Source organism: Pelodiscus sinensis, chromosome 26, assembly GCF_052426305.1.
Source record: "Pelodiscus sinensis isolate ZL-2025 chromosome 26, ASM5242630v1, whole genome shotgun sequence".
NCBI lineage: Eukaryota > Metazoa > Chordata > Testudines > Trionychidae > Pelodiscus > Pelodiscus sinensis.
The window spans coordinates 3,135,584-3,148,392 of NC_143077.1; the positions used below are offsets into that span (position 1 = coordinate 3,135,584).

The following is a 12,809-nucleotide window of genomic DNA, read 5'->3' on the forward strand; positions in this document are numbered from 1 at the left end:
TTTTTTAACACCTGTTATATTCTAATTTTTGTATTGAAATGTATTGGTTAATTGATTGCATCAGACACTGACATTTTCTGTTTATTGTAAAGCATACACAGTATTAACAGTGACCATTTAGTGTTTCTGGTGCTGCCCTACTTACTGTCCTATGCTTGGCCTCTTTGACTGCCATCAAAGATGCTGTGATAATGCTTTTTGTGACGTGGACTATAGTTAAGAAATGGGTGAGACCACCAATCCATTTCATATATGCTTTAAGAATGTAACAGCTGATCATCTTTACTGGGAACTACTGCCCTTTGGTTTGAAATGATGTTCTGGAATTGAAAGACTGTATCTTTACCTTCCCCCTAGAAGTATGTTTTCTTATGGTAGTGTTTCTGTGTAGCAGTTCTATATCTCTTGTAAAACTTCCCTTTTACAAAAAACAAAAACCAAAACCAAACCCTTCTTCCTAATGTACTGTGAGAATGGTGATTGGGTTATAGAACTTGATTATATCAGAAAATAGCAGATGCAACATTCACATAATGAAAGAAAAGTTACAGGAGAGGTAAAAAATTCAGTGCTGTCTCTGTCCTTCATAACTAACTACACTGTTAGGACAATGAAGTACACCTGCTATACTTTATGCCAGTGGTCCGCAACGTGGTGCCTGCGTGGCGTCTGCCGGGGCATTTATGTGCGCCCACTGAGTGACCAAAGCCAGCCCAAGCCATTCTTACGGCCCGGGCTCCGGGCACACGATGCATGCGTGGCCCCTGCCCCGGGCGCACAGTGCTGGACATGCGGTACGTGCGCAGCCCTCCCCCAGATGCGCGGTGCATGCGCAGCCCCAACCCTGGGCATGTGGCGCCTGCACAGCCCCGCCCTCGGGCACGTGGCACGAGCGCGGCCCTGTCCCCGGACTCCTGGCAGCCCCAAAAGGTTGGGAACCACTGCTTTATGCCCTCTCCAAGCCCAATGCGTGGAATCAAGATCCAAACTGAAAAATAGTGTTGCAGGTACTAATGTAATGCGAGACTTGTTAGCAATGATATTTTTCATTGTTGAGATCCTTACATTAAAGGATCTTGCAAGTATTTTGTGAACATTTTTCTCACAGAGATGTTGGACAGATTTAGTAGTAATCTCATTTCACATATGGGAGAAACAGCGTTGGGGAGTGATCTGTTACCTATTTCTGCATTTGTTGTAGGTGTACATGGTGCTTCAAAGAGATGGGGTTTCCAATACAAAAGCCTGTTCTACTCCAGTTAATCATCAATGGGGGCAGGTTATAAAGTAGATCATATAAAGACAAAGGGTGCTGATGGATAGGATTGTGAAACAAAATTGTATAACTTGTGCACTCTTTAAAAATCTGATTACCAAGAAGAAACTTACATAATTATATATGTATTACAGACACAAAACTTTTATCAAAAAGTTTTTTAGGTTGTAAAGTCAAGCGCTTGAAAGATAGGAAGTATCAGATTTACAATAATCCATGCAACCTTAACGCAGCTCCATGTTTATCCAAACTGTTATCTGAATAAGATAAGAATCCTGTGGAAAAAAATATTGTGAACATACTGTATAATTGGAATATATCAATGTATATATTGCAAGGGGGCAGAATTCAGGTTGAATGAGCAAATCCAACTGTGACATTTCCTAACTTCCAACTGCTTGACTTTGCAGTATAATTAACTTTCTTTTAATATATTTTTGCAAGACTCCTGGGTTTTTGTAAGGGGGGCGGGGCCTTACTTGCATCACTTTAGTTACAAGACTAACTCTGCTGATGGCCTGCTGGAGCAATATGCTGTATCCACAGGGATGGCCTGACTTGGCTCTCTTTCTTGTCTCACTATCAGGAGAAAGATATTTGCCCCATGTGGTCCTCTGGAATAGGGAACATATGCTGCTCTGCCCCGTATGGATCTGGTGTAGTTATGAGAGGAGCCTGAGGTGGGAGAGTCCTGCTTTGGGTGATGCTCTCATAGAAAATGATGAAAATGAGGTAGGACATATGATTGGTCTGAAGGGTATGTAATGGGGGAGGAGGGAAGGGGCGTGGCTTGCTCTATCTTTCCCTGTCCCCTCCCAGCTCCCAGGGCAGTGCCTGCAGCTTTGGCAATAGTGTAAGCCCCTGACTTCAGCATGTTTATGTTCAGTTAGTATTTTGGCATACTGCCAACATTTTCCAAAGGAACACAAGCAACAGACAGGAAATGGAAATTTTTAACAGTTTAGAACAGTTAAATCAATGGAAAATCCTGGGACGAAGAAAAGGCTTTTATCTAGCCCAAGGGTCTTTCTTCTGGTTGAACTTCACAGGCCTGTAGCAAACAATGCAGTGTAAAAATTTCCCCCAAAAGTAGAGTCACTTAAAATTGGATCACATTAGACATCCTAAGTAATAGGCTCTGTTCCATATCCTTCTATGAAACTTGCAGTGCATGATACTGACTGGTAGCTAGAATCCTTTTCCAAACCTTTGTGGCCCATACCCTGAGAGGCTAAGGAAGACACTTCCCTCAGGGCAGCTTATTTCATAATTTTCCATTTAGAGTTTTTGTAAATTCCGCTAAAGCATCTAGTATTAGCAGACAGGATGCTGGATGGAATGGGCCCCTGGACTAACCCAGCCTGCATGTCCTTGTACTCCAGGCACTCAGATCCATGCCTGGTCCTGTGGCCAGCATAATATCCCAGTTTTGGGAGAAAACCCAGCTTTCCTGACTTCTGCAGTTAGTCCAGAACTCAGGAGTCCTAGTTCCCAGCCCTTTGGTTAATGCAGTTCTGTTTGTTCTCCTTTAGCCCAGATGAACACTAGCCTCTGGTCGTTGAAGTCATCTTTTTGGGCGCCGGGCAGTAGAGCTGCGTGGGGAGCGCTTTGGTACGTGTTTTCTGGAGGAGGACTCTGTGGCAGTCCGCTTCGCTCAGGCTGAAATCCGCTCCGTGTTTCGCAGTAAGGGAGCTTCCTTTTGTGGCGGAAGGTTGGATTCAGCTCCGCGGGATCCACTGCGGGTTTTGTGTGCGGCAGCGGCCTCAGGTTTGCTGAGTTGCAAGCGTCCGAGGCCTGCCTGCTCCTCCTTTGTGAAGGGGGGAGGCTCCAGTCCGAGCCGGGCTCCGCTCCGGGTTTGGCAGGCCGCCGCGAAGCTGGGTAAAATGGCAGTGCTGAGCCTCGTGTCGGAGTGAGCAGGACTCGGCGGACCAGAGTCGGGAGCTGCTACTCGGCTTGCCTAGTCCGGCCACCCTACCGCACAGCCCGGCTCCAGGGACGGAGTCCGCTCGCCCGCCGAGTCCCCTTCCCTCCCTCCTCTCCCACGCCGGGAGCCCCGTCCCGGGTCCCCCCGCCTCCTCCCCCCCCTCCCCGCTCCCTCCTCCCCTTTCTCCGCCGGCTGCAACCGAGGAGGCACAGCGGGGCCAGGCCCCGGGGAGCCCAGCCCAGCGGAGCCCTCCCCGCCTCGCCAGCCAGGCCGGGGGGAATGAACCCCCGCTGCCCTGAAGAGCCCGCCGCCGCCTGAGCGGGGAGCAGCAGAGCAGTGAGGCCTCCCGCCGGCCGGCCAGGCAGGGGAGCAGCTCGGGGGCAGGAGTCCGGGGGGTGGGGAGGGGGGGATCATGGCTGCGCAGGTCGCCCCCGCCACCACCAGCAGCCTGGGCGCCCCGGCTCCCGCCGAGCTGAAGAAAGCGGAGGCGCATCAGCGGGATTGTCCCCCGGAGGAGGCGGGGGGCGAGGCGGCGGCGGAGCGCGGCGGCGGCGGAGAGAAGCAGGCGGAGAGCGAGGGCCCCCCGGGAAAGGAGCTGCAGGACGGGGCCGAGAGCAACGGAGGGGACGCCGGGGCCGAGCCAGACCTGAAGAGCTCGAACGGGAATCCGGGCCCCAGGCCCGCCGCTGCCGCCGCCACCCTGAACAATAACCTCCCGGAGCCGCCCGGTGGCGGCGGCGGCAGCAGCGACGGGGTGGGGGCGCCGCAGCAGCAGCCGCCGCCGCAGCAGCCTCCCCCTTCGCACCCGGCCGCCTTGCCCCCGCCAGCCTACAGCTTCGGGCAGCCCTACGGCCGGGGAGCCCAGGTTGTTGCCGCCGCTGCCGCCGCCGCGGCTGCCTTCCACCAACATGGCGGACAACAAAGCCCTGGCATGGCAGCGCTGCAGAGCGGGGGCCTGGAGCAGCCCTACCCGGGACCGGCGGGGGCCCCCTCGGGGCCGCCCCCTCCCCAGAACTCGCACGGCGGTGCTGAGCACGGCTTCCCCAACCACCAGTACAACTCCTACTACCCGGCGGCAGCCGGGCGCAGCGCCGGCGCCTACCCGCCTCCCCCTCAGGCCTACGCCCTGAGCTCCCCCCGGGGCAGCGCGCAGAGCCCCGCGCAAGCGGCCGCCGGGGCCAAATCCCCCGCCGCCGCCGCCTTCCAGCAGCAGCGCTTCGGGGCCATGGGGCCCTCGGCCGCCGGCGGGGCAGCAGGAGGAGGGGGCGCCACCCCGCAGCCCACAGCGACTCCCACCCTCAACCAGCTGCTCACTTCCCCCAGCTCAGCCCGTGGCTACCAGGGCTACCCCGGGGGCGACTACAGCAGCGGGCCCCAGGACGGAGGAGCCGCCTCCAAAGGCCCGGCCGCGGATATGGCCTCCCAGTACGGCGGGGGCAACAGCCAGGCCTGGGCTACGGCCACAGGAGGGGGGCAACAAAGGAGCCACCACGCGCCCATGAGCCCCGGGAGCAGCAGCGCTGGAGGGGGACAGCCGCTCGCTAGGACCCAGCAGGTGAGAGCTTGGCACGGGAGGGATGCGGGTGGGGATAGGGAATGGGGTTAGGAGTAGGGGATGGGCGCACGTGGGGTGGCTGAGGACAATGGGGGCAAGGGTAGAAGAGGGGCCTCCTCAAGGGCAGGGATGAGGGCACGTGGGGATATGGAGGGGGTCACGAGATGGCCGAATTTCTTACTGCTCCCTCCCCTACTTGGACCCACATTGCTGGGGAGCTGCCATTGTCTGTCTCTGTCTCTCTCTCTAAAATGGCTGCCTCTCTGCCTACTCTTCCTCCCCTTCCAGCCTTTGTGTGAGGCTTCTAGAGAGGTGCCTTCAGCTTCCTACTTCCCCTGCCTGCCTTGGGGGCTCTTGAGGGGAGATAGAGGGAGCCCTGGGGTGGAGGAAGGGCTTGGCGCTGTGGTGCTTGTGTGCATGAGGGGAAGGTGGGTAGCTGAGCTCCTCGGGGCTGGGCTGGGGATGGGGTGCGAGGAACAGAGGTAGTGGGAACTCTGCAGAGCAGCACTTACACATTTGCCCCCATTACACTCTTCCTCCTTCTCCTCTTCTTGCTCCTAGTGAGGGGCCTTTTCACTTCCTGGGGGTAGGAAGGTGGGAAGTGGCCTGCTTTGGGCAGTTGTAGCTTGCCCAGGCAAGCTGTGGCCATTTTCCTGAGCAGTCTCTTGGCTAGCCCAGTGGCTGGGCCTCTCCCTGGAAGTGCTGGTAAACAGTTCAGCGATTGGAGTAGTAAGTGCAGATTGCTTTGGTTTGGGATTTGAATTATGGAGGTAAAATCCTTCTGTCAAAGCCAGGAGACAGTTGGTCTTAGGTTGACATCCTATCTGTGATCTGATTGGCTCCTCATCTCCTGCTCTTGGCCATTTATAATTGCCTCTGATGTAATGGTACAACAATCCTGATGAGCTCATAAACTTTTACACTCTGCTTTTCTGCCAGCCATAACCCAAACCATCACTGCCACTATCTGCCTTTTTATTCCACAGCTGAAATTGGCTGTGACCTTGAGGAAGTTCAGTAGCAATACTGTATCAGCAGGAGCAGAGTTCCAGACAGGCTGCCCTTGTTGCATTGTGCATGAAACAAAAGAAGAGGCGATGGCATTTTGTTTGTACCTTGGATTTATTTTGCTTGTAATGTTTTATACAGCCTGGAATAGATTCTGTGTTGTCGGAAGAGTAGCAGGGGTTCTCTGTACAATGGGCTTGCTGTTTGTTTTGGTTATGTGACTTTCCCATTGGTATAAAGGATTTCTTTGATGGCTCTAAGGATGCATTTATTCCTGGGTAATTTTGACCCATTTCAAAATTGAAATTGGTTCAGTTCATTATCAGATAATGAATGTGGGGCTTTTATGGGGGATGTTTAAATCCTTTTAATAAGCATTTGTAGCTGCAGCACCAGAAATGGTGAATTATTTATTACAAAAAAGTTTTCTCTCTAAGTACTGGCCTTACTCCATACCTGTGTTTCAAAAAAAAATTTAGTCACTATTTTAATTTTACTTAGGTTGTGAGGGAGCAATTGTTTGTTATAGTGACATTAAACGTCAAATGTCTTGAACTGGTTCTGATTACATTAATTCCTACTTTTTGGACAGGAGTGGGAGCAGGGTAAATAAGTCTATAAATCAATATTTTTTTGTTAATTTGCTGGCAGTGTAGAAATGCTAGCAATACAAAAGTGTTATAATACTTTCAGCTACATGCAAGTCAGACATTTTGGATATTGGAACAGTGATGCTAACGCTATTCATATCTGTTCTTAATCAGCTTGCTGATAATCTCTTACGCTGTGTTTACATGTCTTAGATTTGAATGTGTAAGGGACTTGTGTAGAACTTGTCTCTGTCCATACCCTGCCTGTTCTCATTGCAAACCTTGGGTCAGTGATATTTGATACTCTGGAGTGTGACATACAGCTCCAGAGTTTTCCCTTCTTGCTTGGGCCTTCTCTGAAAACTTAGTGTGGGTTTTGTTCCTTGATAACTGATAGTAATATCTGTTTCATCTCAACTGTGTGCTCTCTACTAGAAAACACACTATTTCAGTCTAACAGAGTGGCCTCATATCAGTGCTGTAGTTACCACGCTGTCCTCATGTAACTTGTAGTAACTGTTTTGGTAAAGCTGAAACAAAAGACGGTCTTTAAAGTGCTACATAGTTCTATCAAGGTGGTTTATTAGGTGATGAGCTTTCGTGGACCAGACCCACTTCTTCAGCTCAATATGTGGAAGAAAATTGGCACAACCATATATACCAAAGTGATACAATTGTATCACTTTGGTATATATGGTTGTGCCAATTTTCTTCCACATATTGAGCTGAAGAAGTGGGTCTGGTCCACAAAAGCTCATCACCTAATAAACCACCTTGATAGTCTTTAAAGTGCTACATAGTTCTGTCTCTTGTTTCAGCTAGACCAGACTAACACAGCTGCATCTCTGTCACTGTTTTGGTAAAGGTTTGAGTTCCTGGGTGATACAGCCCTATGTATTTGCAAGAAAGTTGCATAAATGTGTCCTATAAATTGATGCCTTATTGGATTTTTTATAAGATATAAAATTCTCAGTATGGATAAGAGGGGTAGTAAAACACAACCAAGATTAAACTTTTTGCACAGGAGTAAAAATCCTTTCTCAGATGGCTATCGGGCTTATGAATAGCATGGTTTGTGGTTCTATGATAGAAACTTTCAAAATTTGTTTAGTTTAAAAAGTAAAAACTCACCCTCTATGGTATACAAGTTCAGGGGGAAGCCTGGTCTGTTTCTGTGCGCTGCATATAATTTATACTCAAGGCATTCAGTTTAATATGAGAGAGCCTTCTAGTCCCATCATCTTAAGTGTGTGTGTGTGTGTAATGAATGTGACTTTTAGATCGCGTAAGTGGTCTCTTTAAAAAAATGCCAAAATCAGATGCAACAGTGCAAGGCTCTGGGTGTCACTTTTTGTGGGCAATAAAAAAGTTTAATAGTACCCCAAACTTATGGTATACCCTACTTGCAGCGTATCCTGTTTTGTTTCTTAAATTGGACTAAAGCAAGTCCTTTCAATCTTATTTTTGTCTTGTACAGTGGTGGAGCCTATTAGTGTTTATCAAATAACTTTACCTGAGAAATTTTCAGAAAGCTAAGACAGGGAGAGAACAGTTCATTCCCCTTTCTCCTCCCCCTCTTCCCCCCATCAAATTACCTCTATTTCCATATTAAAGGAATGGACTTTGGGGCAGAGTGAACAGTTGGTTCCCTTCATATAGTCAGCCAGAACGAAAAAATGTTCAGATTTCTTTGGGAGGGCAGGCACTAAAGAAGAAAGAGCGTAAATGTTATTGATTCTCTAAACTCAGGATGATCTATGAATGATGGGTACATCCACATCACTTTGCTTTAGGAGTTACTTAACTTTGTAAATCCTTGATATGAAAGGCTCTTTCTTATAAGAAGAGGTTAAGAGTGGCTTACTTGTGTCAGAAATATGTAGCCCCCTCAACATAAAGATTTTTGCAGATAGGTCACTTATAAGAGTGCAGTGCTCACTCTGGGGGAGTTTGTGATACATGGAAGTTCTCTGTGTGGATTGGGATAGATGCAGGACTTTCTTTTATTCTAATGGCCATTTTAGTTTGGATTCAGATCAGAAGACTTCTTTTACAGAACAAGTGAATCTAGTAGACACTGGTGGTCTATGGAAACGACATGCATGAATTTGGGGCCATCTCGCATACAGGGCTTCTAGAGCTCTTAGTAAAATGAAGATAAACACTAACCTTCTTCCTGTAGCGTATGGCTGGTTTGGGTACTGGACTAGGACTTTGTCCAGTCTCATTAGTTGTAGATTTAGAAAAAGAATGTAGAGAGGGGCAGAAAGATCCTTAAGATTCCTCCTCTCCCCCATGAGTAGAGATAGTGTTGTACCACGACAAATACCTTTTACTGTAGCTAGGTGGGTAATAGCAGATTTCTTTGGGTCACATTAAACATTCACATGATGAATAACCTGTCTCTAGGTGTACTGTCATCCACAGTCAGTTATGTGTACTATACATAGCATTTGGTTTAAAAAACAATGACATACTGCTAAAAAAATAACTCTGGGCCCAGTGTTGATTTTAAATCTCAACTTTAGTAGCAACCGAATCACAAACATGTTTAAAACATGGCTTTCAAACTAAATTGGCAACATAGAGCCATTTAGTGCCAGTGAGCTGTGATATCTTGGAATGTGAAATTGAGCTCTGGCTCCTGGTCACTTTTATCTTAGGGGTTTTCCTTGCTTCGTATTCCACTGTTGACAAGTCTTGTATTGCCTGTGTTCATAAGGTCTTGTAAACACTAGATCTCTCTTGCTCAAAAAAAAAAAAAAAAAGGTGGCATTCTTTTGTGATGTGGACCATGGTTGTGAATAGCTTTCAGACCTTGTCTCTACTACAGAAGTGCATAGCTGTGTCTACATTGGCAAGATTTTGCGCAAAAGCATCTGCTTTTGCAAAAAATCTTACCGCCTGTCTACTCTGGCCGCGAGTATTTGTGCAAGAACACTGACTTTGTAATGTACAAAATCAGTGGTTCTTGCGCAAATATTCTGATGCTCCCGCTTAGGGATAAGCCCTCTTGCACAAGTATTCTTGCGCAAGAGGGCCAGTGTAGACAGCAACGTTAATTTCTTGTGCAAGAAAGCCCAATGGCTAAAATGGCCATCGGAGCTTTCTTGCGCAAGAGAGTGTCTACACTGGCACGGATGCTTCTGCGCAAAAGCAAATCTTTTGTGCAAAGGCAAATGCCAGTAAAGACGCTCTCCTGCGCAAATACTTTTAACGGAAAAACTTGCCCGTTAAAAGTATTTGCGCAAAATCATGCCAGTGTAGACGCAGCTCATGGGTTTAATTAAGTTGATTTTTAAATTGACTTAATTAAATGGGTGCAAGTCCCTAATGTAAAATTGCTTAAAATGGTGCAAGCCCCTAAGGTAGGGGGCACACTTAGGGTTCACCCAGGTTAGCTAGATTAAATTGATTTTTAGTTAAACTGCTGTTGTGCGGACAAGGTGTTGGCCTCCCCATTCTCTTTATATTTTGTGCGAGAATTTTTAGGAGGGTGGCGTTTCCTAAGAACTGAGCTTTGGGAGACTACACTGAGCTCGTGAGGTCTACAGGGGGCAGCATAATCTGGTGGGAAGGGACACCCAAAAGTCAGTAAGAATTGGTGTTCCATTTTGTTCCCTCTGCTTTCATGGACTCGCTTTTACAATCTTGGACAAGTCCGAGTAACCACTCTGTGCCTTAGTTACCTAGCTGATGTTGGTTTAGTAATGCTTGCCCACTGTAATAAAATATGCGGAAGTCTACAAATGAAAAGCATTACATACATAGATGCTTGTTTGTTACTGTGCATGGGGGAAATGAGATACTCAAAAAGATTATGTAGCTGCATTATTCTACTAGTATCTTGGTGATGTGTCCTCTGGAGTTTTTGGGGTGTGGGTGGGGGAAGGTGTTGCTTTATTAATCCCCTCTTGTAAACCAGAATCTCTGGCAAATGGTTTTCTGTAACTATCAGTCTAGTTCCATTTGCATTTTACTTGACTTGTTAAAACACTAGACGATAATGCAAGTACTGATGTTTTTTTCAATGGGACATATTCTTCGGGTGTACCAAGTCTCTCTTCCATCATGGTAGAGGTGTTAGGGATGTGGGAAGAATGTTCCTTTTTATTTATTTATTTATTTATTTATGTATTTTATTTTTTAAATAGGTATTTTCAAATATCACTGGGTTTTATCATGAAAATACTAAGCTTCCAAAGATACTTTGGGCTGATATAATACCTTTCATCCCAGGATATCTGGTAAATATCTGTCTAGGGCAGTGGTTCTCAAAGTGTGGTCAACGGGCTGCTGGTGCTCTGTGACTGTCTTGCAGGTAGGCCACAGGCTCGAGGGAGGGCCCTTGTAGTGGGGAGCCTGTGCAGAGGCTCCAGCCGCACACGCATCCCCCCTCTTGTGAGGTTGGCTTCCCACTGCAGGAGGAAGCCCTGAGCTTTACAGGCCAGATCTGGGGGCGGGGGAAGGAATCAGTTCTGCATACTGCTGCTCCCCTCTCCTCCAGCTGGGGAAGCTGCTTACCTGGAGGTGGAGGCTTTCCTCACTGCGCCCTGGCTGGAATCCCAGCCAGACCCCACCTCCTTCCACTCTCAGCCTGTTCCCGCACTCTTGCCCAGACCCTGCACTCTGTTCTGCACCCATTTTGTCATCATGAGCGGTTGACTCATGGCCTGCAGAAAAGTTTGCATAGAGTAGGGTGGGCCATGGGCCGAAAAGTTTGAGAACCACTTTTCTAAGGGTATTTACGTGCATTCCCAGCAACTTCCACTTAAAAAACACATGAAAACATAAAAGGGAGCCTAAAGCCACTTGGTGTTACAACATCTACTGCTTCTCCGCCATCACTCTTGCTATATTGTGCTCCAAGGGACATCGATTTGGAAATTCCCTTTCCACCTGAAAAATCTGTACCCGCCGATCTTAGTAGAATTGCAACATTAGAGGAGAAACGGTCCTCTTTCCTGCCTGGTCTGTTCACTTGGTACATTTGAGGGCACTTTGTGCAGGGACAGTTTATTGACTCGGCTCAGTTTCATTTCCTGTCTCTTGCAGTGCTCTGAGGAAAAGTTCATGGCATGCAATTGCTTGGGTCCCCCAAGAGTGCTTCAAAGTAGTCACAGCAGTAAAGCTAAAACTGAAGGGGCAGCATGTGCAAAGTGAAAAAGGGCAAGAGGGGTGAGCCTAACAGCGTTTTGATATTGCTGCTTGGCCCACCCACTTCCTCTCCTGCAAAAACCCTTCTAAACCTCAGCAGGGGAGCACAATAGCCTCTCCTTCCCCTCTCCTTGCATTTTTTTAAAAATGGGAAGTGACAAATTGGCGCATGCTCTTTAAAAGGTGCTATGCCAAACTTCCATATGCTGAAATCAATTTTGGAAAAAAAATTCACTGTAAACTTTAAACTTTTGGGGGCAACCCCTTGTGTATAAAGGGGAAATGCACATGGTTTGGCAAATGTACCACTCATTTGCTAGCCAAAATTCTAACCCTGCGAGCCAGAGGTAAATGTGAAAGGCGGGGCGGGGATGGGGGAGGCTGGTTTTGGTAGGATCGAAGTTATTGCTCCCTGTTGCTATTTGGGAAAATTGAGTGGAACTGACATGAGTCACGTTTGTTTTTCTACTGTCCACCTGGCCTGGATGACAATAGAGAAAATGTTTTTGTTGCATCCCTTCTACACTTCAGTAAGCTGAGGAGCTGCAAAGATTGCAGGGCCACTGGTATAAACTTAAACTTAGATTTTCAGTTAATCCATTTGTTTACTTTCTTCATTGTATTCTTTTGTTATATATGGTCATGCCAATTCACTTTCAGAATATGATCTGAAGAAGTGGATCTGCCCCACGAAAGCTCATTACCTAATAAACTATCTTGTTAGTCTTTAAAGTGCTACATACTTTTTCCTTTAGCTTTTTTTGGTCAAAGTTAATAGTGTGGGGGCAGACTACCACTTCCTAGGGATACCTTGCCACTTGTGCACAGATCTTTTTGTTCCAAGCCTTGCACTCTTGTGGTGGTAATGCTTTTACACAAGGGGGAACTGGCACAAAGGTTGTTAACAGAGCTGTGAATATTTGAATAGGAGTTAGGTCTTCTGACTCCCAGATTTGTACCTTAATCACAAGGCTATTAGTCCATTTAATATAGGATTCATTTTTAAATATAGTACATTTTAAAAGAACAACCACAGCTTTTTTTTTTTTTTTTTTTTTTTTTTAAATCGTGCTCTGTCTAAAGAAATACCATGCCCAAACCAGCTGTAGGAGGCTTGCAGAATGATAGAGTAGTTTTGGTAAAGGCTGGAACAGGAACAGCCACTTCTTTCAGGGTTGATCTCATGTGCATACGTTCCTTGTTCCTGTAGTGATCTAACCATGTGGTGTAAGTAGCCAGTAGGGATCGGGGAGGGGTTCATATTTCTTCCTCTTTATACACCTGCACTCCCAGTTCTCG

General features: G+C 47.4%; 1 protein-coding gene across 3 annotated transcripts in view; it reads left to right on the top strand.

The window, feature by feature from the left end:
* Positions 1–1,865: 1,865 nt before the first annotated feature.
* The window catches only part of ARID1A (AT-rich interaction domain 1A), an 87,334-nt gene continuing 76,390 nt past the window's right edge, over positions 1,866–12,809 (top strand). Inside the window, exons 1-3 of one of the 3 annotated variants that reach the window (XM_075908744.2) lie at positions 1,866–2,008; positions 2,809–2,959; positions 4,524–4,755. In XM_075908744.2, the coding sequence (XP_075764859.2) occupies positions 4,615–4,755 (141 nt within the window). In that variant the 5' untranslated portion in view covers positions 1,866–2,008; positions 2,809–2,959; positions 4,524–4,614. Of the gene's footprint in view, positions 2,009–2,439; positions 2,960–3,020; positions 4,756–12,809 lie in introns of those variants that run through there. The other 2 variants (XM_075908745.2, XM_006139147.5) reach the window with 2 other exon arrangements.